At 38.6% G+C, this 26520-nt stretch overlaps 1 protein-coding gene across 3 annotated transcripts in view; it reads left to right on the forward strand.

The window, feature by feature from the left end:
* The window catches only part of kif26ba (kinesin family member 26Ba), a 119541-nt gene that overhangs the window by 23755 nt on the left and 69266 nt on the right, over positions 1–26520 (forward strand). For all 3 annotated transcript variants that reach the window (XM_036136527.1, XM_012881517.3, XM_021308067.2), the window contains exon 3: positions 17523–18197. In XM_036136527.1, the coding sequence (XP_035992420.1) occupies positions 17523–18197 (675 nt within the window). The remainder of the gene's footprint in view (positions 1–17522; positions 18198–26520) is intronic.

Here is a 26520-nt window from a genome sequence, read left to right on the forward strand (position 1 = left end):
AACGCTTTTTAACCTCAGTAGCTCTCACTGGCCTCACTGACCACCAGCGGAGCATTGAGCCTTCCTTCATGGAGCTCATACTTATGAATGAGTGCCACTGTGTAAATATGTAGCCTAAAAAACTGCAGGGGAACATGGTTGCTTTTTTGGATAGGGTTTAAAAAAGCATTTTAGTTTCTGAAGTTACATGATTAAAGCGCACCATGAAAAAAATTTAAGTTTTATGTTTAAAACGCATAAATGCATTTGTTTAGCTTTAGTGGAACTTCTTTAAAGGTGCCATGACATCACTGTATAAACCATTTCATGTAGTTCTCCAAAAAAATAATACAAAAATAACATCAACTTGTTGTTTTGTCAGGCCAAATGTCCCTCCTCAGGAAAAGGATTGGTTGTGGTAATGATATCCAGCTCTACCAAGGTGACTTTACTCTGATTGGCTACAACTATATTTGTAAAACCTGTCAAACGCAACACACACACACACACACACACACACACACACACACACACACCTTTCCCCCTCCCTTCACACCTCTGTTCTCAGTGCACCACTGCGTTACAAATCCAATATGGTTTTATGGCTGGTTGGAGTGTTTGTGCTGCAGGATGTCTGACAGGCGAGGCCAAGCTGACCAAAGACTTTAACCTGGCGGCGCGATTCAGCACAGAGGGACCAAAATAAATAGCCACAAAGGCCGCAGCGTGGCAGGGAGCTTGCTGCAACAGCACTTATGCAGCAGGGAGCCAGCTTTTCGTTGAGGGGAAGGCTGTTTGGTCGATGGTGTCCTCTGATTCTGGACCCATACATGGCTGAACAAAGACAAAATTGGCCAAAAATTGCCCCAAATTAATGCGGCATCTTGACTCCTGTGACATACTGAAACCTTTTGAACATGAATAGATGGAATGATTGATGGGGTTCCTGAACATGTAATGTTTTATGTTCTAACAATATCTTTTTGATGTTTGCACAAAAATGTGTCATATACATACAATAAAAATATTAAACTATAAGAACTTGAAAACATTTTCGTTATAATTATATACATTCACACGTATAGCCTATTGTACAAACATGGAAAGTATAGTTTGAAAAGTAAGTTTTCACATTATAACATATGGCTCTATGTTTCTTTTGTCTAGTTGGCAGCTCATATACAACAAACAATCACGATACACCAGTATAAAGCAGATAATTTTAACAATATCATTCCTGCAGTATAATCCACAATTTAGATCATTCTACTGAACCTCAAGAAAAAAAGCATGAATATTCATCCCTGTTTGTGAGGCTGTTTTCAATAATATCCTGACACCAAAGCCTTAAACCAGTTGAGAGGAAGCTAGGGAAGTTGATCCATGGCACTTTGGTCACTGCAGATGTGGTTAATCACAACGGAATCAATGCAAAGGTCTCAGTGATGGAAATTAAAGAGTATCTGAAGCACCTCTACATCTAAAACTGGATGATGCTCATGATCACAGAGCCAACACTCCGCTCGTACTTAGCGATTTTTTTTTTTAGAAACATATCGACAAATTAGAGGAGGAAAGCCTCACCAAAATGCTGGGTTTCCACATGCAAGCCAGAACGGCTTCGGGGCTTCTTGGCACCAATGTCTGAAAGCTGTTCTTTCAAAGAATCCTACCTCACTTTGTGTTTTGATGAAGAGAACGCAGATTGCTTTGAATCACATAATTTCTCACAGACGTTGAAACCATGTTAAAATGATCTGCTTTGAAATGCAAAAACCCAATTCAAGATAATTTTCATGCTCACTACTTTTATTCTTTGTTCATGTCCTGAAACGTGATGGAAGTGTTTAATTAAATAGCTTATATCGACTCAGGTTAAGACCTCCCTGTAAAAGGAACAAATGGAGGCTAAACAGGCCAGCAACAAATCTTACACAGCATTAAAGAGCCACTTTATCTTGTTTTTGAAGAGGTCAAGGGTCATTTCACCTCCTCAATTTATCACTGATTAATGTGATTGAGCATATAAGAATGTCTGGTGGTAATTACAGAACAATATCTAAATGTTTATGATAGATTTACAGAAGTGCCCGAAGTGCAAAAGTAGCAGGTATAGCTGCAAGCTTGAGATGATTGTCTTCTTTTTTTGATTGGCTTCTTTTTTTTTTCATGAATTACCCCATCAATGCGGCATGGCATAAGGGCAAGCAACTTTTTGTCATTAACAAAATGGTGTTGACAATAGATCTGGTTCAGTAGCAGCTTAACGCAAGGTTCGATATAATTTTTTGATCAGTATGTCAATACTCATCTCTTAGTTTTTTTCTGTGCTTGGTTTCTTTTCAATTAAGACAAGTTGTTAAAGAAAACAATTTGAAAATAAATCAAGAATACTGCAACAAATGGACCACTTATAGAAACAGTCCAGATTTCATCCACCAGGCGGTGAATATTTCTGTACTGTCAGGTATTAAACCAATAGATGTTAGGCAGATGGTTACCTTCATATTCTCCCCCTTGTGAGTCTCACTAACTTTAGCAAGGAAGGATACTACTGGGAGGAAGGGATGGAAGGGAAAAGAGGAGGAAAACAGGGGAGCAGGAGAGTGTGTATGAAGGGGTGGGATGTGGCAAGATGGATTACCCACAGCAACAGGCAATTTATCTCTGTCAGAGTTAGGAACAGGAAAGGAGTCACAAGAGAGGGGACCGAAGAAACTGAGAGGCAAAAGCTTTGGGAGATGTTGGAAAGATGGATAAGAAGTAGCTTAGGATAAAAAAAACGATGGATGAACATTTGTCAGAATCACTTCATGTTGTAAACCAGCTGGAATTATTCTACAACAAGTCAAGAGGAGGAGTTGGCCCTTCCCTGGAATCTCTGAAACCAGAACAATGACAGTGCAGATAGGGAGGGGAGTAACATACATATTTTTGGATTTCATGTCCGGCAGCATCTCTTGAAGTGTGTTACAGTTAAAAATAACTCTATAGCTCTGTTGGGAGGATCCTCATGGTTCAAATGTGAAGACTAGTATTGGCACTTATTCCCTTTATGTAAAATAAACCCTCCGAAGCTGAGCCACTGATCCTATTACTGTGCTGCTGTGATGATGGGACACAGATATTCACCTTGTGTAAAAGCCAAGTCCAGAATTCAATTAAAAACAATGAAATCAGACAAAACAGCACAAATATCAGCTTGTTTCACTGTTACGGTTTAAATGCCACTCCAAACTTTACGAAAATGTGTAAGTAGAAAGGACTTTATATTATCTATGATGACCCCTACTCCCAATTATGAGAAAAGGGAGAGAGAAGCTCTGATGAAGATTATAATCTAAGGACATAAATTATAATAATTTCAATGTGGTTAAGATCTGAAACTGAATTAAAACTATTTTTTTCTCCAAATGTTTGTAATACGCCACAGAATTTTATTAAATAAAGCACCCCCCACCCCACATACACACACACAGTCATGTCTCACTATCATTATGAGGACTTTGCATTGACTTGCATGCATTTCTATAGCCTAAACATGACCCTATTACCAATACATACCCAACCCTAACCTAAACTCAATTCAGATATTAGTTATTCACTAGTAGTTCACTAGTTTTGATCTCTGAAAGGGGCACTAACTGGAACACTACTCTCTCTGACTCCACGAAAAGCTGAAAGTGGAAGTTTGTGCTTTCATTAATAAATAAGTCCACTAAGGTTGTTGGATTTTATCAATGCATTTGAACGCAAATGTTGTAAAACACTGCAAGATTTAGCATGGGTGGCTGTATTTAAATTTCTTGTTTGCAAGCATAAATACAGAACTCCTGTTGTTCAATGTAAAGTCAGTTGAAAATATGGTTAATTAGCATTAATCATACAAGATAATAAGACTTTCCTAACGCTCAGGTAACCTGAAAAAAATATATCTCTTGGTACCGATTAAACTGTTGAATTAATCTTTTTAAGTGTCTTCATTATTGTTTTAGTAATGGATCGGACAGATTAGAAGTAGAATACTGGGAATAGATTTCACTTTTCCTGCTGTGAAATTAATCTCTAAATTATCTTGCAGCAGGAATAAAAAGAGCAGACATTTTTGTGTTTTACTCTTTGGGGATAAAATAAGTGGAAACAATAAAGCAGACATCATTATTAATGGTTTATTTAATGGAATATAAAAAATAGCCTGTGTGGACTCATATTAAGCATAGATAAAGTACATTATTAAATCACATCTTTAGGGTCTAGCTGTATCATCACACCATTAAGATAAGAAACTGAGTTTGACTTGGGAGGACTTTTTGTAAAAAGGTTAAGTTGCCAAAAAGGTCATTTAAACATAATCGAACACCTACAAATTCCTGTTACTCAAAATACAATCTGACTAAATTCCTGTCTGTTCATTCACTTATTAACATTTCTTACATAGGGCAAGACATGCTTTTCTGCTAAAGGTAGCAAAGGTTGTTGAATTTTTCTCTTCTGTTACAAGGAAAGTTGCAAGTTTATGGTTTCAAGATTAACTGGCAACAATTGGCAATAGACACACAACCAAAACTGGACATTTTCCACGGATAGCACTTTGCATTGTCTTTGTACTGAAACGTGCTATACAAATAAATTTGCCTTGCCTTGATAATCTGGCCTTTAAATCTATAGCATTGATAGCAATAAACCTTTCATTTTCTATTCATGCTGAATTTAAATGGCATAAAACCTGACAACATTTATTATGAAATCTATAAAGAGCCTGCTATCACTAAAACATGCACGGGAAACGTTCTTTGCGGAAATCATAAACAAAAACATCAACAATGCTTGTGCTTTATTCACCCCAGATGAAAGACTCACAAACCCTCCTGTTATTGTTCAATCATAACTCCACTCTTCCAGGGCCTGCAATGAATGTGCAGAGAAAAAAAATAGAGGCTTAATCTGCACATCCATGTCAAATCCAGTACCAATGTCATGCTCAATTATAAATGCAGAGAAAATTACTACTTTTCAACTACTTCTGTAAAATCTTAGAAGAAATTATAGATCAGTTATGCTCAAATATAAATGCAGAGAAAAAACTTAGAAGAAATTATAGATCAGTTAAGCTCCTGCTCCTGCTGTCGTGAGATCCTACCTACAACTTTCCTTAAAAAAGTCCAGCCTATCATTGCATCTGAGTTGATCAAATCGGAAATTCATCCCTCTCAGAAAAGGTTGATGGAAACAGCAAAATTCGAATTAACTCACTAAATTTCACAAAAAAGTTTTCATGCTCGCTTGAGGTGGTTTTTGACCTTTTTAAAAAAAGAGTAAATGCGCTAAAGAGGAGATGGAAACACATTTGTCGAATCAGTTCTGATGTAGCGAACTTTTACCTCACATGGCTGATCAGTTGTTCAAGCTGCCGGCATCTTCTCAGATATTCACATTATGCTCGAAAACAGGTCTGGAAGCAACAACAGGTACGTGTGGACCTAAGTCTCATCCGTTAGAAAAAAAAAAACTCTACACATTCATAACCTCGCTCCATTACTGATCAGTGGTCTGTGCTAGTTACCAACATCTACTTCCTATTTACAGCGAATGTCAACGTATGAAGCTGTGCGTGCCCTGGTTAATTTGCGACAAGTCAGTGAATTGGAAACACGTCTGATGCACATTTTCTTTTTTGCCATATTTTAAAAGTTTGCTCAAAATTCGCATGAGAATTGGATGGAAACACAGCTAGTAAAATTATTGAAAAAGCTGTGTCTCAACAGTTAAATAGCTTTCTTACAATGACCAACCATTTTGGTGTTTTTCAGTCAGGTTTCCGTGGTCACCACCGCACTGAGGCCACACTCGTCAATGACATCCACATAAATACAGCCTGTGGAAGAACCACAGTGCTGGTACTGTTGGACCTCAGCGCAGCATTTTACACTGTTGACCATGATATATTATTATAGCGACTGGAGAGCTACAGCAGGGTACAGCAGTCAATTGGTTCCATTTCTACTTAAAGGACAGAGATGTCTTTGTGTCAATAGGTAACTTCTCATCAGAGTAGACTAAAGTCACATGTGGGGTACTCTAAGGTTCAACCCTGGGACCTCTTCTATTATATCTATATGCTCCCACTAGCTGAGGTGATAACAAGAAAGATTAGTTAACATAACTACGTAGATGATACACAGATCTACATTACGATGTCACCAGGTTACTCTGAACCCATCCATTTGCTGAACGGATGCTTAAAACAAATACATTGATTTACCAAAACTGAACAGAAACAAAACTGAAGTTATTATCTTTGGAACTAGAGTCAGCACTCATCAGCTTCAGTTATTACAACTACAAACTAGTGATCAGGCCTGAAATTTGGGTGTAATGATGGACTCAGACCTGAACCTTCAAGAACACATAAAGACAGTTACAAAGTCAGCCTTCTACCACCTGAAGAACATTTCCAGGATTAAAGGACTGATGTCCCAACGAGATCTAGAGAAACTCATCCATGTATTTATCTTTAGCTGCATTGATTACTGCAACCGTGTCTTCACAGGTATTCACAAAAAAATCAATCAGACAACTGCATCTGATCCAGATTGCTGCTGCTCGCGTTCTCACTAAAACCAGGAAAATTGAGCACATCACACCAGTTCTAACGTCCTTACGTTTGCTCCCTGTAGGTCAGAGAATAGACTTTAAAATACTTCTGTTAGCTTATAAATCTCTGAATGGCTTAGCACTGAACTACATTAAAGACCTGTTGTATCAACACTCCAGACCACTCAGATCTTCTGGTTCTGGTCTACTCTGCATACCCAGAACCAGAGTCAAACACGGAGAAGCAGCATTTAACTTCTATGCTCCACAAATCTGGAACAAACTTCCAGAAAACTGCAAAACAGTCGAAACACTGAGTTCCTTTAAATCAAGACTGAAAACCCACCTGTTTAGAGTTGCTTTGGCCCATAATAACAACGTTGACCAACATATTTGATGTCTATTGATGTTTTCACCATCAGTGAAAAAGTTTGTTACTGGTCTCACAACTGGTTGCGGTGTCACCACCATCAAATCAATGTATTTGATTTTTTTATGTTTTCATGATGTAAAGCACTTAGAAACGCCTTGCTGCTGAAATGTGCTATACAAATAAACTTGACTTGATTTTATTCCATTCATAAACTCATAAGAAAAGTAGTATAAATGAACAGAAGAAGTATTATTTGTTTAAGCTACCTGGCAGCTAGCTAGCCGGTAAAGATTGCTTTCACAATGTACATTGCTAACCAAATGTCCAATTTCCACAGCAGCTCTTTTTCAGATAGGGAAAATCGCTTAGAAATAGGCAGCACAGTTTATATGGAATTCTTTTTACATTCAGGCAACCCATATGGATAGCCAGCTAATTTATAAGCAGGAGGCTACAAGAAAGTATAACATAAAAAATACTGGGCATAATATTAAAGAACTATTTCATTTATAGCACTGGGCACTGATGTCAGCGGCTAATAAAAGCCAGGCAGGCTCATTTACACTGGGGGGTGGGTGGGTGGGGGTGTCATACAGCAGAGTGTTAAACAAGCTGAGACATGATCCGTATCTCACGCCGTTAACAGGAAAAAGTAATTTACCACACGTAGCTTACATTTTTTTTTTACTTTTATACAAGATTAGACAAACCTCACAGATTCATCTTCAAACGGAACAAAACTATTGTTTTCTTCTCACTTCTTTGATTGGACTTAATAACGCACCTTAAAAATACACAGAGAGCAGAACAATCTTTGTATATGTGCGCCTGAAGGAAAAGTGATGTTTCATCAGCGGAAAGACAAATGGGCGCACGCTAAGCTAATTTATGGTAATTTGCAGGCCTCTAGTTAATTATAACTGTCAGCCCCAAACAGGCTGCATGAAGGTTGGAATATGTGCTTAAAGTGCACTTTCTCATGAAAGACGTCTGCCCATAACCTTTTAAAGAAGTGCGGTGTCAAAGGAGACTAATACCTGCAGTGAGGTGGAAATATATACATGCCTTGCAGATTTATTCTGTTCTTGCTTTTATTTCTAATGCTCAAATATTTCAGTTCATTAATAATAATAATAATAAAAATAATAATAATAATAATAATAATACCAAGGATAACTAGAGTAAATATTTGGATTTACAAGTGCTTTTTCCAAAACAGGATTTAATCAGTTAAGAGAAAAGAAAGCTATCCAAACTAACCTGGCCCAATGCGTAGAAAAGTAATTACCCCCTATGTAAAAATCACAAAATGACTGTGATCAAACACGTTTTTTTTAAAAAGCTGAGTTCAGTTTTACTAGCCACACCCATGTCTACTCACCGCCAAATGTCTAGAATCATGAAATCAATTACATAGAACCCGTCTAACAACAAGAGGTAGTTTAAAGTTTCTCAGAAGGCAGCAGATTATCCCTGATATGAAGAAATTCCAGAACAGATGGAAAAATAATCGATGTCTATCAGTCTGGAAAGAGATACAAAGCCAATTCCAAGGCTACAGGACTCCAAGCCCTATAGTACATAAGTGGAGAAAACATGAATAGTGGTGATCCTAATCCAGGGGATAAATAAAAGCACATGTTCATCTTTATACTTATACATGTAATTCTATTTTACGATGGATACCTTTCACACTTTAAGTTCTGTGTGTTTATTTAATTGAAATTCAATCTGTTTATGTCAAGATTTTATGAAAGGTACTTCAAACTAATGCACTGCATAGTAAAATGCTGAACCCACTTGACTGAAAATAAAAATTGATTTCGGTGTGAGAGACTGAAAGCAAACGAGCGAGACAGATGCCTATGGAGCAGGTTGGGCTGGAGGGTTGTGTCAACACACAAGTGTGTGCAGAAGCTCTGGCTACAGCCTGCAATAAAGAAGATCAACTCACGTAATTCTTACCACGTTAGTTTTCCACTGCTTTATTGTATCTGCTTCAACAGGGCAACACGAACAGTCTAATTTGTCGTCTTTGTTGTTAATGCGCAAACATCCCAGGAGGGTGTGACATGTGTCCCTGTGTGTAGCCGAGAGTGCGTCTTTGTCTGAATGCATACCTGTGTGGCTTTTTTCAATTGTGCAAATGTGTGCGTACTAGTAAATAATACGTCACACTCGTGTCCAGACATATTTCAATTTTGCACCCAATATTGAATCATATAAGAGAGAGACCATTTAGTAATGTGATTAGGCGAGGCATCTTCCACTGAGAGAACAGAAGTGCAAAACTAAAACACTTTGTTTTATGCTGTTTCTGCTCCTTTCTCAAGTCTTAATGTTACACACAGATGGTTGATTTATAGTTTTGTCAATAAGCTGACAAACAGGTAAACCTTTAGACGTTTTATTAATGATAGTTGTTGATATATTTTAGCTCTATATATTTATCTCATTTAATTCTTCAGTCCAACGGACCATGTTCAGTCGACGATATTTGAATTTGTTGGTCATGTTTAAAAAAAAATCAATGCAATTTGATATCACACAGTCCAAGAATCTTAACCATTTAGTTTAGGTTCATTTAATCGAACATTAGATTTAGTGGAAGAAAGGGAGATTCAAAATTTAAAGCTGAACATTTCATTATGTTTAACTCTGGTGCTGGGTGTTTCTTTTCTCCTTCCCTTTTTGTGTCTACAATGTTTATATCTAGAATTTTAACATCCTGATTATACACTGAATCATTATGAAGTGAATTAAAGGTTTTTAAGGAGCTCATGGGGATTAATTTGGAAGAACAGGATACTTTGTTTTTAAAACAGGTTATTCTGATGTTTGGTCCAATTTTTTCCACAATGTGTCCTATTGACTTTTTTAAAATATGATTTAGTGCTTCTAGACCATTTGGCATCATTCGCTGAACTAGTTTGTGCTGAAACTTTACTAGTGGTAATCAGAAATCTTGCTTGGATTATGAATTATTATGAGAATATTCTGAAGAATTTGTTGTTTAGGTTAGTTCTAAATCCGTTTTTGGCTCAGGGAAATTGCTTTCATCTTTTTATATTATGCATTATTTGTATTGGATTTTTTATGTGTATGCGAGAGAGAGAGAAAGAGAGTAAGCAAGTGAGCAGATTTGAGAAAAATGTGTTTTCATGAGGTGGGCCGTTTGACCTCAGCTAGCAGACCATTAATCTTTATTCATGTGCCTATCCATGTGTTTGATCTGTGTGATGCCATTTTGTGTTTCTGACCTTGCTCTTGCACAGACCCCAGACTCAATCACTTACACCCTCACAGGACAACATGTCATTCCTTGTCATGACAGCAGCGTATTCGATGATAGGCCACCAATATAGGTGACGTGTATGTATTTCTCTCAGTGCGTTTGCTTGCGTGGGTCTTTGTGGGCAGAGCAGGTGCCGGAGACCATCTGTATCTCTTCTGCATGATTTCACTGATCCCAGACCTGCTGAGAAATGCCTCTGCATGTCTGTATTAAGGAGTAGCAGCAGAAGGAAATAGTAGAGAAATTTATAATCAGAAATATCTGAGGCAGTTAATCAGAAACTAGAGCGATGGAAGAAAATCACTACTCTGATTTACAGAGTTTCTGATTTACAGAGTTAGAAAACACACGCGTTGCTCAGTTTTATCCCCTTCAGGTTCAGATGTGGTGCCTTAAGACTACTACTAAATTTAGCAGAACTAAAAACTGTGGGAGCCAAAGATTAAAAACACAAAGGAGCATTTCACCCGACAACCTTTCTATTCAGTAAGGGGTGCATTGACTGTGTTTCTACACATTTCTCCCCGACTCCTTTCTGTGCAATATATGCACACATAAAGAGATGAGAGAGCAAACAGCACCAAGCTGTCTTTCCCCATCAGATCTCAATAATAGCATCCGTCTGTGTCCAGTTTGCACTGCTCCCCCCCAACACACACACACACATACTTGTTTTAAATACAAAGTGAGGACCGTGCCTTCACTTCCACTGACATCCATTCATTTTCAGCTCTTTCTATGGCCTAACCCTGACTCTAACCCTACACCTAACCACTGGGGGTACAAACCTAATCCTAATCTAACCATAACTGACACATTATTCCTAAACCTAATCCCAAGCTTAGAAAAAATTGCTGACTGAAGAAAGGTCCTCACTTTGCATCAAAGTCTTCACTTTTCTAGTAAAATGTGCAAAAAATTATTTCACTCAGCTGCAAGTACAAGAGCACACACACACACACACACACACACACACTGAGTGTTGAGTCCAGTCACTTTGGGAGCTGCCTCTCCATCTTTGGCCGTGCAGAGCTGAAGCTGTGTTTACCCTTGCAGGATGAAATGAATCAGACACACCGTCAGTCTGCAGTGCTGCTGAGACTGATTGAGTCACTTGCAGAATCATATTAAATTCATTGGCAGAGCTTGAAGAGATGTAAAGATGTGACGAAAGAAGGGGATGGTAGACTGTAGTAACGATGACAGTTCACATCCAGACATCATTATGTAACCATAAGCTCATTAAATGACGTGACAGAAGCAAAAACCTTTGTCCATCTGCTGTTGTAAAGTTGTTTATCTGACCGTTTGGATTGAACTCTGATAAGGGAAACATTAGAAAAATGTAATCCCCATAAATGTGTACTTCTATTAAAACATGAAGTATTACTAGTAATAAAAACCGAGAAACTGAATCAGAGGACATATATGTATTTTTCTTTATTAGAGGGTGTTAAAGTCCAGTTTTTAAAGGAACATTTGTTGTAATATTTATATATATTTTTTACTTAAAAAGCTTACCCTCATCTAAGGCACCATACAAAAAAGAGCATTATTCACAGAAGAAGCCAAGAGGACCCCAAAAACACCAAATAAGCAGTGGGTGGCGGGGCGGTTTAAGTGCAAATTTACATCATGTTTTTCAGATTTGTAAAAGACTCTTAAATGTAATCATGTATCCTTTTCATGGCACTTCTAAATTATGCACTACATTGTGATGAGCCGTCACACAAAATCCCAATAAAATAAATGTAAGTTTGTGGTTGCAACATGATAAATATATTAAAAAGTTCAAATGGTATAAATACACCAGGCACTTTAAACTCCTCCTTTTTACATTTGCGCACATTTTCTCTCAGAGTCAGATATTCTGATTTCTCTCAGTTCCACCGTTGTTCTTTGAGCTGCACTTTTTAATCCTTAAATGATGCATTTTGTCTCACTGTCATGATTTTGAGGCAAAAGATACCTGAGAAGCTTAAGTCTGATTTTTTCTATTACTCTAATAATAGAGCCAATTCTAGGACCTTTGGCTGTCAGAGAAAGAGTCCGTCTAAGGGTGAACGTTTGAGTCACATATGAAAGTAGATGACACGTCAGTTTGTGCTTTTTACAAAATAAGCCGTACAGAACCAGCACACAGTGCACCCAAAATGTTGTTTGAAGTTTATTTTTACCATTGCCATTCTCAAAATTACTGACATTTGGTAAGAGCCACTTTAAACAACATTTAAGCACAAAGCGTTCACCCTAAGCAAAATATTTCTTTGAACAAGGAGTTCCAGGAAGCTTTATTAAGGGTCCATAACATCTATATACTAATTTGCCATTATTACGCTGTATGAGAAGAATGGGTCCATTTAAGTTGCAGACTCCAGGGGCCTCAGTAAAAACTTGCTTAAGTTCTCATTTTAACATTCATACTTTTGCAAATGTTTAAGGCTTTTATATCCTCGCCTTCTAATCGAGGGCCAATAAATGATGAAATGGTATATAAAACGACGTTATTATAACTGCTCTTATAAGTATATAATTTATACTGTAACTACTTTCATGTGAATTCATTTGGATGCTTGTATAAACACTTTTGCACCGTAAAAATCCAGCTGTCTGGTACATTTAGCACCAGGTTTGACCTCAGCCCTACTTGTGCCAGACTGCAGTTTTGATACCAACTGGTTTGCACGAATGACAAGGTACTCTTTATCTCTAAACACCAACCGGGGGGCAAGAGCACACGCGCGCACACACACACACACACACACACACACACACACACACACACACACACACACACACACACACACACACACACACACACACACAGTGTCCTGCTGTGTTTGAGTGAGCATATCTTGTGGTCGTGTGGTTTGTTGGTATAACCAAGGAGGCAGCTCTCACATTAAGAAGCAGTATTTTACCGTTAGATGAAGTGTTGCTTTGTATCCACATAAGCACTCAAACATACACATGAACAAATGGGTATATTGATAGAAAGTACCAGATTTGTAAGTGACTGAGGCTTATTCATTGACAGACTGTAAGACTGTAAGCTGCTGCTAACAGCCTATAGGATGATATAGAAAATAAATGAAAAGTGGAGTAAACTAATTGCAGAAAGTCTCTGCAGACGAGCAAAGACTTATTTATTATTATTCCTAAAGGTTTAGGCGCATTTTTCTGTCAGTCATCTTTCTGTGTGTGAATATCTGCTTGTTTTGATCTGTTGGGAGACATCTATCACAGGCTTAATCATTTCAGGCAGAAATACGCACACGTGAGCTCTCTGTGATTATAACTCCTGTATTGATTAAAGGTCAATAAACAGAGAGAGCCAACACATCACTCTGATTAACATCTCCATCTGCAGATTCCTCCTGCTGTCGTGTATTGAGATATTCAAGATAAGCTTTATTGATCTCACAGTGGAGAAATTCACTTGTCCCGTGCAGGTAAATGCCCGTGCTCCTGGAGTGAGCTGTGAAGGTCTCTGCTCATGCGCAGAATTGACGCACTTTGAAAATGTGCTGGGTTTGTTTAAGCAACCGCAAATGTGGAAAGTTTGCAGGAACTGAAATTTGAGGCTTGGAAATATTATGTTTTGACAAAAACTTCATACATTTGTCGCAATTAATAAAAAACACTGTTGTTTGTGGTTGTAGCATGACAAAATGTGAGCATGTTCAAGGCGTGTGAATACTTTTGCAAAGAGATGTAGGTAGGTTTGTTTTTTACCTTTTTTTGGAATGTAGGTAGAGAAGACAACTCCACCTCCTCAAGATGGTTTGTTGAATGAATGTGTTCCTAAATCATCAGTCTTGCTATAAACGCAGCCAGACTTAATTAGCTCACAATGCTATAGGCCGCTATCATAGGAGGTATCATAGGAGGCCACCAGAGGTACTATTTCTAAATGAAAAACACAACCCTATTCTGGGAGTTTTGCCAGATAAGCCTTTAATGTCTTGTGGAAATGGCAACAAACTGTATTTCACCGAGGTCAAGAGAGGTTCAGACATTGATTTCTGGCTGTGGATGAACTTTTGCTTGTTAACTCAGATATTTAGACCAAAGAGTGACGACAGGAGATTTGGTGCAGCTTTGTTCTGGACAAGTGGCTCCAATTAGTCTGGAAAAGTATATGCTGCACACTCAGGCCACATATTAAAACCCACTGGCTGCTTCTTTTAATACAAATCTTTGAAACAGCAGAAGGTGCATCAGATTTCTTAATTCAATATAGTAATTGTGGCTATACCACAATATTACCATCGACTCACTAGCACACATGTGATTATGTCAAGCTGCAGTATGCTGGTGCACCATTAAGTGTTTCAAGGTTAAAATCTACTAGAGTCCAGATCAGGGGGAACTACAACCTTTATAAAGTGATTTCTATTTCTTAAAAATTCTAGAAAGCATGTATTCTTAACAAGATTATTTTTACTTGCTTAAATAAATATAGTATTTTCAATTGTCATAAGCAATCCTTTCATTTATTTTCTGATTTAAAATGCAATGTGCTTACTTCTAATTGATTGATTGATTATAATTTTTTACCTGGAACAATCAGAGTTTATGTCTCCATCCCTTCACAAAGGGGGAGTTAATATACACTGGATTGGGCTCTAATTCATTCATCTATCAACTCAGTTATTGTTTCCTTCCAATCTGGTTTGCTTTAAGATGAATGCTACAGAAGAACAAGCTTTACCTTATTTTGCTTGTTGAATAAACTTGCACTTTTCAGCCACAACAAAACTTGCATACTTATTTTTCAAATCCAGTATGCAAATCATTCTGAACGTTTTATCTCATCTATCCATTGCATGATGTGGCTTAGGTTTGCAGAGCTTGCATCACTATGATGTATTTTATCAAGTAATCCTGTGAGATTTCCAGCAAATTGAGTCTATATTATAATGTGATGTGAATACCGAGCATATCACTGATCGGTTAGAGGAAATCCTCATAAACATACCTGTAGCAAACTTGAAGCCCTGTGTGCTCCAACAATTTCTCCTTATTTTCCTCTATAAACATGGACTGAAAAACATGAGGTGTTCTCATGTTAGTTCAAAAGGGGATGAAATATCACAGCGTTATAATCCATGGCGAGGCAACATCAAAGGTAACAAAATCCAGCAGTATCCTTCCAGAGTTTCTTAAGCTGTTTCTTACCTTCCCACATATGTTGGTGTACCTAAAAAATGCTGCTTATGTGAGTTCAGATGGGAAGAAACCAGTGCATTCTCTGAAACATCTAATCCAGTTACTGACATGAAGTGTGTTGTTTATGACAGACTCAGTGACATCCGTTGTGTGCGTATTGGAATGAAGAGTGTAAAGTTAACAGTGTGCCATAAATCAGGACAATGTAAGTTCCTTTGGCAGCACTATCACCATTTCCTTTTTCATACTTACATGTCTACTCTGAACTACAAAACAAATTAAAATGATGAAATGTAAAGAGCACGTGTAAAATTTTGATGCGCTTGGACCAAGATAAGTGTGTCTAAAACAAAGATCCAGATCCTGATTCGAGAGGAAAAGACCTACATGTATGCTGCTAGTATAAAGAAATGTGTGGAGGTGTTGGGATTTTTTTTTTGCTTTCTTGTTTGTGTTGTTGGGAATATACACGGATGCTGTTCGGCCAAGTTTTTGTCGGAACATTCGAGAATTGTGTAAATATATACGAACCGGTCAATATCTGTCACCTCTCCCAATGATGAAGCAGAACCCTGGCTCTTCAAGTGTTGTGTCTGGTTTTAGCTCAGCTATGTACCAATAAATCCACGTTAAACATACAAACATGCTACGGACACACATGCATACATAAATAATCCATCACGTTATCCTTGAAATCAACATTAAGTAGGAAGAGAGACAAACGGGGGAGTTGACATGCTGTGGTCTAAATGGGCTGGCAAATGGCCAAGTTAGCAAATAAATTTGTTTGTAATTGCTTTATTTAGTCATATTATACAAAAGGACAAGGGCCAATAATCACTATTCAATATCACTTACCATTCTACATAACGTTTTTTTTTATCAATGTATATGTGGGTTACTTGGGTTGTTGGTGAAATCTGGTGTGAATTTCATGTCAAAAGACATAGTACAAGTATATTTACTGCTCAAAACTTATTTTACGTGCTGTAATTATCACACAAATGCAGTATATATTGTGACTCTCGTGCCACAGATAATTTTTTTACATGTCACTGCACTGTGACCTCTCTGCTCTTCCCTTGGATGGGGGAGGCTGCTATCCCTGTCTTGGTCCCCCTTGGGCACCTTTGCTCTGGGGGTCCTTTCGGGCATCTGGAGTTCTGGTTTCTCTGGTATCTGCCTCGGCACTCTGGGGGGTGGGTCTTTGGCCCCACCCACAACCACTATTGAGAATTTTTCTTATGAGTAAACCTTACAAAGGTGCACAGGTGCTTGTATTCAGGTGCTTACAGATTCACTTCTATATTGAAAACCCTATCATTAGCTTAAGCTGTCACTTTATACATCCCTTATTAAATAATACTGTGTATTTTTCAGTGATGGTATCAAGGCATTGGTAGTTTGTACCTGCAATACTTTATCAGTTTGTTTTTCTGTTGTTTTTATATCTCTCTTTGCAGTTGTAGAAGCAGACTCAGAGGATGTTATATTATATTGCTCACTCCTTTTCCTCTCCTCTATTTTATTTCACCTTTTCTCCCTTTTAGCATGTTGTCTAATTTTTTTATTCTTCTTTTTTTATCTACCTTCCCCTTTTTGTGTCCATTAAACATAAAAAAGTCCCAGAATAAAATCTAATAAAGCATTTTGCATATATAACTCAAGTTAGGCACTATGGCGAAAACAGTAAGGCTCCACTTGTGAAAGTAAAATCTGTTGGGCTCTCTTTGGCATTAAGACACCAATTTTCAATGCTACACTACCAGGACACATGAAAAAAAATTTAATAAATGGAGAAAAGATATGAGAGAGGATGTGTAGAAAACGAGGAACACTAGAAGACTAGCTTATGTAACTTCAGAAGCATCCAAGCCAAACTGCACTTTCACAAAATATTTATTTAAATTCCTTTAACAGAAATCTTTTCAGACTTTTTCAATTATCTCCTTGGCTGAGCAGTTTGTCATTATTTCCTTTTTTTAAAGTTTTGCTATAGCAAGTCTTCAACAGATTCCGCTGCACATTGTATCTGTATAGTTAAATGTGCATTCCTCCATCCACTGGTATTATTTTTTCTAACCTTCTCGTCTTCCTCTAATCTCCTAGGACCCCTCCTTCTCACTCCTCCTCCACGACAAGCTTCAGGTGACCAACAGCTCTCGGCGGGCGTGGAACGAGCGTGACAGTCGCTGTGATGTCTGCGCCACGCACCTCACTCAGCTCAAGCAGGAAGCTGTACGCATGGTCCTCACCCTCGATCAGTGGGATTTGTCTCCCACTTCTTCGCCTCCAGCTCGGTATGGATCTCACGGACCTTCAGGACCATCGGGAGCCTCGGGGGGTCCAGTTTCACGCGAATGGGCTCCTTCGATTCTTCCCTGCTCTTCTGTGACTGCTCCCTACACTCCTCCCTCATCTTCGCAGTCTCCTTCTCCAAGCCCCGGTCAGACCCCAACTCCAAGCCCAATCCATGGACAATCCACCCCCAGTCAAGGGAGTCCCTCAGGGGTGCAAACGACCAGCTCTGGTCCCACTAATCAACAGCTCCAAGGAGCAGGACACAGACTGGGATCTAAGCCAAGCTCTTTGGGTCTGGGAGCAGGGGCAGATCGAAGGAATGGTTTACCCAGTTCAGGAAAAGCTGGTGCCCAACAGCAACCCGGGAGTGGAGTAAACAGCCCCAGTAACAACGGTGGAGGAGCCGTTCTAAGTGCATCTGCTTCACAGGCTCATCAGCACCAGAACCGGACTAATGGAGGAGTTACCCTGTACCCATACCAGGTAAGGCGCTCACACTTATAGGTTCGTGTATGTGAGGATGTGCTTCTCTTTCACGCAGAAACACTTTCAAGCAGGCACATTAACACCGTTTCCATGGGAACATAAGACATGAATTGTGTTCCTCTGTTAACAATGCGGCCAAACGATGACAGACTGGTGCAAGCAGCATAAACAAAGGAAGAATCCAACTCAAGGTTTTCATGTTCAGCTACCAGCTGGAGTCTTGTTTACCATCCACATTGTAGCAATCTTGAAAATATTTGATATAAAGTGACCCCGAAGGTCAGACTAATTTCTCATGAGACATGAGTCAACCTTGATTAGTCTTAAAGCTCACCAAAGGCATCTTGAATCAGTAGTTCTCCCACTGTCCTGTATGTTGTAGTGTTTACCTGCTTTATCCCACCTGTGCATTTTAGCTGATTAACAGGCTTCTCCTGAACTTGATGGCACAGAGGCAAGGTAATTTAGTGTTTTGAATAAAGTGTGTTATTGCAGTAAAACGTATGACTGACTCATCGCAGTGCAGCACTAGAACTGAGAATGGCTTACCTCTCCAAAACTTTCATTGTGCATTAGCCCCAGCAGCTTCACCTCACTGTTTATCAGTAAAATAATATCTCATGCAGTGCATTTGCAAACAAACGTTGCTTGTCTTCTTCTATGGTGCGAAATGACTGGTGTTAACTCACATTACAGGGTATTATCACCACCTAATGTAAGGACTATGAATAGATCTAACTGCACAGATGTTTTTCATGCCATTTTCCGCGCAGAGGCCCCCAACCTGCTTTTTAGAGAGAATGTTTTAGGTCAGGAATGGCAAACCCGCGGCTCTTCTGCCTTGTTCTGTACAGCTAGCAGCGACTTTTTTAATCGGTCAACGTTCTGAATTTACCTACAGTGTGTGGCAGATTTTATTTAGTAAAAATATTAAAAAAAATATTAACTTCTGCATTCATCTTCTTTATCCATTTAGGATGCTTTACATACGTCTGCTGTTCAGGTATCTTTATTGCAGTTACCTCAACCAGTCCACAGGGGGAGCTCTTTTGAACCAGAACGTTTTTTTCACCTCATAACAAATCATTTTCACTTGTTGGCGCAGCACACATGTAAGCCTTAACAGTAAGCAGTAAGCCTGATTTGTTGTTAGACACATTATTCTTTTAATAGCTGTGTTGGAGCAATTATTCAGATTGATCCCAGCAGGGGGGGCATGGCTTGGCTTGATATAGGGAAAGTAGACTCTGCCCCGTGGACACATGTTCCTGGGGGACATTTTGTGTCTTCAGTCGTTTTTATTTTCAAATAATCAGTTGAGGAATGACAAAGACATTTGAATTATTAAATACGTGTGGGGACTTTGTTGCGTGACTCTTTGAAATGCTGCTAGATTTCACTCTGACTTTTGATGCTGAACTGGTTATAGCCTCCCCTGCTCTAGATTCTCAACATCAGTACATGTGTACTTGTTTAGCTGGCAGAACATTGGTTTCAAGGATAAGCGCTAATATATTTATTTCTTTTTTTGTTTTTTGTTTTTCCTTAAACACAACTTCAAGCTTTAAGATTTGATAATCGCATTTAAACAGAAGTGAATCAAAGTCTTCTCCAGTTAGATTAAGGCTTTCAAGTGACTTGAAAGGCTTGAAATGAGTAATGGAGAATGAAAATGTTTTTGGATGAAACAGGAAGAGAAGGAGCAGGAATAAAGGAGAGGGAGGTAGGAGGGAGAAACAGCCTGAAGTGAAGGGTGGTCTAGAGGTGTATATGGGTGGAGGCAGGAGAGCTGAGACTCCGGGGGAGATCCAGAAGTTACAGATGTAATAATTCATACAGTGATAATTAGAACTCTAGGGACTCTATGACACACAGCCTCAGTACCCCTTCACTCTTTTACAACTTCTCTGTACTTATTCACGTCTCTTTCTCTCCCTCTGCTTTAATATTTCTTCTGTGTTTTATCATATAGAGGGATATTTAGAGTTTTAGACGGCAATAACTTTGGATGGCCGCTGAAATACTCAAGTGTTGTCAAAGTGGTCAGAAAAAGACCTCATCTTAACAGATGTCTTGTATCCTAAATGTTTATTTTTTGACTAAATTAAACCTATTCCCTGAAGGTTCCTTTTTCATTTTTAACCTATTATATCCTGATTTAAAAAAAAGTTTTGCCCAAAAACATTCTTGTTTATGCATTTGGCATTTGTTAGCATGAGTCTCATGAATGGTGAAGAGCGGCCGTATGTCTCCATTGTAACTTTGACAGTAATGGCATTTCAGCAGAAAAAAGGAACATGATGATAAATCACTCTGTGAGGCAGAAGGAGGAGGCGCTGAGTCGAGAGGTGATCAAAAGATGGTAATGCTGAGGAAAGGCGAGGAAATGAAAGGTTTGAGAGGAAAAGAAAGAGGATGAAGAGGAGGTTTGGATTGAGACAGATACTAAAGAGGTTTTTCTTAGAGCTTTAATGTAATAGGAATCTGACACTACTAGTGTTGCAACTTATATAGCAGCCCTTTCTCGTTCTGGAAGCTAGGCCGCTAAGATCATACAACTCCGTGAAGCATTACAAAATGTAGAGTTTTTGTTGGAAATGTGGTATTTCAAAGTGCAAAATAAAACATTAACCCAATGTTCCAGAATAGGAGTGAGATCACATAGTCTTATAATTTCTCGCAAGAGAGCCTAAATTAAACTCCTTTAATTATAAATATAGATATAAATAAAGTTGAAACATTCCAGCAGACATCAGCTGAAAATATGAAGAATGTATCACCCTATTCTTTAGGAACAGGGTTTATTAGTAAATTGTTGGTTTAAATCAATTTTGTTATTAAAGTCCCCTTCAGAGTGACCATTGAGAGGAGGAGGAGAAAACATGAAAGAAGGCTGGATGAAGGATAATAAAGACTGAAGGATCCCTCCAGTTTGCAGCCTCGGCTCATAATAAAATATTGCTGTGTCAGCAGTGTAAGAGACGACAAGCAGCGCATTTCATATTTATTAGAAGTTTTATGGTCTTACAAGAGGTGCAGGAGAAGTGTAAAAAACTTGCCCATCAAGGATAATTTACAACTAGCTGTTAAACACTGCTAATAAAAGCAATGTACGGCAAATCTACCAGACAGAGGTGTTAAAAGTTTCCTCTCTGTTTAATCTTATATATATATATATATATATATATATATATATATATATATATATATATATATATATATATATATATATAAACATGTGCATGCACACCAGCAAGCAATTTCCCTTTATAAATCACAACTGCACCAAAACGTTTGCACGCCGGGTTCTGTCTCATGTTCTGCCATCTACACACCCAGATTCAAGCATAAACGGTCAATGCAAAGCACCTCAGGAATGTTATTGTGTGTTAAACGATCCAGCTGATCTTTGTCATTTCTCGGTTAGCAATGGAGACCACGGAGAAGAGAGCAAAGAAACTGTGAAACAAATTCTAAGAAAGGCCCTTAATAAATGTGTAAATCAGATGCTAAAGCACATATGTTGCCCACAGTAAAAGAACTTGTTAGAAAGTCAACTTCATTGCAGTCATTTATTGCTGCAGTAGGAAGTTCTGAAAAAATTGTGGACTTAGCCTGAAAATGTGAACAAGCACACCTTACAGGTTCCTCCCCCTTGCTCTCTGCTGCACCTCAGACCTCCACAGCTCCTCTGCCCACAGCAGAGTCTGCCTACTGCTCCAATTTTTACCCGTCTTTGTTTTCTGAGCAGGTCCCACCTCAGAAATGGTCAGTTTTCCTGTGACTTCAGGTTGTTTCTCCACCATCTCTCCCTGCAGCTGCTGCACGACAATCTTGAGCTTGAACGATCGTATGCGCTGTGCGGGGAGTGTGTATACAAGTGTGATTGACACTGCTAACAACCAATCAGAGCCAGACATTCCTCCTGGCTATGATTGGTTGTTTCTGACCAGGAAAAAGTGTATTTCTGCTCCTGGTCAGACTATTTGTCTCATATTTTACTGTCAGGATATAGAGACAGTTTTAAAAATATGTAAAAAAAAAATACATTTATACAAAAGTTACCTACTGCAGCTTTAAACGTCAGATGACATCCTGCTGAGTAGGAGGGAGGCAGGAGGGATGAGGGATGAGTGCAACGCTCTTGGGAGTCTAAATCGGCATATTAGCCAATCATCATCATGGGCCAGGAAAGCTTTGTGATCCCTGAAAATACGTTCCCTCCTAATTCGCCCATTTGCAAGGTCACGTTTTATCCTCACTTTTCAAGCAAAAACCAAACCAGAGATGGGTGAGGAATGCAAATGATGTAGGAAATGGCCACTGTGTTGTTATGAAGATGAATGAGAACATTTTTACGTCTCCCCAGCAGAAGTGAAGTACAGATGTGGATGAATGATGTCAGGGTGAAGGGGATGATAGGTAGAATTTATGTACTTTTCTTTACCAACTTTATTCCATTCCTTCAAGAAATCAGTTAAATTCCTACATCCCACCTAATCGCTGGACCCCTATATTGGTGAAACTGCTCAGTTTTTGCCGGTTTGTTCATTATTTCCACTACACACGGCCATTGTGTTATCCTCAGATATCTCCATTCTTCCAGTGGTATCTATAGGCTCTTCTCCGTTGCTGCTGCGGCTTCATATCCCCACGCGAATCATTAAAGTTTCATCCAGTGTATAACCTAATTTACCGGAAGATGTAGACAGCCGCGCAGCCTTTGTGTCCTGTGGGGAAATCTGAAAGGAACGACTGTAACGACCTCTTGAAGACAAACACAGGAACAATTACTTTAATGAGTAAATAATTTTGTATTCTCTGGTTGTGCCATTGCACCAACAAGGTCATAGTCTGTTGTGAAATGTCCAAGGTTATACTGTAACTGGTTTCAACAAAAGGCATCAGCATCCCTTTAGAAAAGTATAAAACAGATTCAAATTTAATAATGTAATAAACATGAGCAGATTTTAAATGATTATACAGCTTTACGGCACTGGGTGTTACTGCTGTTGGTGTAACTCGCTTCCATTAGTGCTTCAAGAACCACCACACACAGACATATCCAGGCGTCAGGCTACAACTATTGTATTCCTTGTTTTAAAGACACTCCTAAATCAGAGGCGGCATCAGAAGTATGAGGAAGGACTGGATTATTGCTCAGAGGTCCAAAGCTCTCCTTTCAGATGAAAGCATAGTTTGAATTTCTTTTGGAAGTAAAGTTTTAAAGTTCGTTCAGCTATCTGCCAGGACATTAAAGGGCAAACCTTGCTCTCCTACGCTAACAAGCTTTATCCTGATCATGATTTTATTTTCCAACAGGACCTGTCCACACTACTAATACATAAGTAAGTTATACTGGCCTAGCAAAAACCACATAAACAATCTATATACTGGTAGTACTGTGAAGAGGAAAATGTGAGACAACATACTCAACAATGTAGACAAGCTGAAGGTTCCTATTAAACCAATACGAGCACATCAGCAAAGGCACAGCCTCCCACTGCCTCCATGCCACGCCGCATTGATGCAAAAATTTATGGAAAAGGAGCCTCAACCAAATAATGCAAATACTGTACAGTACATGGAGATATGTCAGTAGCACAACGTTTCTGGATTAGAAACCCTTTTTTTTGTTTCAGAACCTAATTTTTGGGTTTTCATGAAAGGTAAGTCATAATCATCAAAATTAATATAAACAAACACTTAACATATATAATCCTGTATGCAATGAATCTGTAATATATAATTTGGTGACCAAATGTCCTTTTTCGCCTGGACGTTTCCACTTTTCAACATATGTCCAGGGTAACACACTTTCGTCATCATTATTACTCAGTCAATTTTCTTCTACTGGTGACTTTCCACATGAGGAACCACGTTTAGCTCCAAATAGGAAATAAACTTTGGCGTTGCTGCTAAACCTTTGACTGGACTGACGTATCTGCGAACCTGCCAGTGCCAGTGTTGCTCTTCCAGGTACCAGCGAATCTATCCCACCAGAGCTCCGCCATATACTAGAGTGCTGCCAGCTGCTGTTGCTGTCTCACACCTCGTCATGTCACCACTGAAGCTCTGACATGTTAAATGTATAGCACAGAAACAAGTCTGGCTTGCAACAAGACTATGCATTTGTTCCACTAGCAAAGAATTTAAATTAAACAATAAATATCGGGAAGATTCTCTCCACCACCTCATGAAAATGACTGGATTAGTGCATCCAGTTTGACTGAAAAGTATTTTTTTTTAACACAGTTCGAAAAAGGTGGCAGATAAACTTTTCCCCCTGACAACTACAGCTACGATGTGTCGTTCATTTGCAACAACAGCCCCAGCAACACCATGGCTTAACAGGTCAAAGCCGGATACAAACCTAAATTCTTGGTCCAATACAGACACTTCCTGAACTACAAATGTTTTATATATATTTATTCATAATGTAACCCTAATGTAACATAAAAGCCTTACTGGTCTGTGCACTGGACATAATGAGTGACAGCATCTTTGGTTCAATCGCCCATTTGCAAGGGTGATTGAACCAGAGATGCTAAATTGTAATCAAAATGATTCGGCAAGATTTTCCAAAATAAAATAGACGTGTTTACATTTGACCAAAATTAAATATTACACTTCCAAACTTATAAACTTGATTAAAATGTAAATAATTCTAAGGGCTAATATTTAACAATATACTAAAACACACTGATATACTGTAGTGTACAGTGTAAAAAAAAATACATTCGGCTTACACCATCACTGGGCTTAATACCACTCTCTCTAAGCTCCTGATGTGGTTGTAAAGTCTTCAGATTGAAAATAGAAACTCATATAATCTGTATTTCTGCAGAGCCATACTGTATCCAGATTAGTTTAGGGCGAAATGCAGGATAAATGTTGTAGCTCTGTGATACATCAGCTTGTGTCATGTTAGGAATATTCTGGGTTTAAGGAAGAAGATGCTTAAATTATGTCGTTTCCTCTGGTTTAACCTTTCTTCAGCTGTAATCTGGTGAACATGTTAAAATAGCAGTTTAAAACAATTTGAAACTTTTAAGCAGTAGTATCCTAAATAAATGATCTAAGAATCAAGTTAAACTCCCATCAAAATCCTGACATGTTCACTGCCCAGCAACCTGCAGCATGGATGTTCTGGGCCTTTAGAAAGAAACTCAAAGATTTAAAGCTCATCACTAAAGATAAATGGTCAAAGTACAAATGGAAAATGCCAATGGCTAGTCAAAAATTATTAGATTTTTTTTTTTTTTAAATCAACTTAATTTCCTCAGGCAGATATGTGGAGGAACTAGTCTGCTAGATTCATCTACAGAGGCAACCGTTTCTTTTGCGTTTCCGTCTCCTCTTTTACGTAGATTAACATTGTTCTTTCCGATCTCCACATTTCATATCTACACTCAAGCATTTGGGTAGCTTGTAAAGCACAAAGAAGTGTTGTATCTGTATATAAACTACTGGGGTTTTGTTTTACAACAGGCTATTTATCAAGCAGTAGGAAGCCTGCTTCAACCCCAGGAGCCTTCGGCAGTAAATATACGTCAAGCAGAGCGGATTTACGCACCTATACACACACAAGTGTAGAGAAGTGCAGACACTCAGCCACCCAAGGACACAAACAAAGACACACATCTGACACAAGCGCTCCAAGAGAGTTCCTCCATTGAAGTGTTTGGTTATAATTCAGGTGCTCTGTTGTCTGGTATTAGACAGACCATAAAGAACTGTAATCAATAATCCATACCTATGACATAAATGATTCACCTGAACACACATATTCCACTACTGCACACTGTTGCAACTCAAACACTACATACACACAAAAAGAAGCAGCGTGTTATTCAGTGTATGTGTGTGCACATGAGGCTGGGAAGAGGGGCAGATATTTATCGCTTCTCTTTGAAGTTTGAGCTTTTGGTGATATTTTTGATGGATCTTATACAGGTACATAACAGCATATGACATTTAAAAAAAACACCTCCTGCTGAAATACTTAGATGTTCATGGAGACAGGCTTCTGAATACTTTCAAATGGTTTCGGAAGAGATTCTGAATAATAAAAGGCAACCGGGTTTTACAGTATATTCATGCTTCTGGGCAATTCATCATCAGCCATAGTTCCACTGTCAGTGCAAAGTGTACTGCTACAGCGGTACCCAACCTTGGTTTTAAAGCGAGCAACATGCATATTTTAGATGTTTCTCTATTGCCAAACATCAGTTTTAAATGGGTGCAGCACCAAAGGGGTTTTCTGTAGAACCTAATGGCATGTTGAGGAGGTAATGAATCATTTGAATCAGGTGTGCTG

This window comes from Fundulus heteroclitus, chromosome 4 (assembly GCF_011125445.2).
Source record: "Fundulus heteroclitus isolate FHET01 chromosome 4, MU-UCD_Fhet_4.1, whole genome shotgun sequence".
Lineage (NCBI taxonomy): Eukaryota > Metazoa > Chordata > Actinopteri > Cyprinodontiformes > Fundulidae > Fundulus > Fundulus heteroclitus.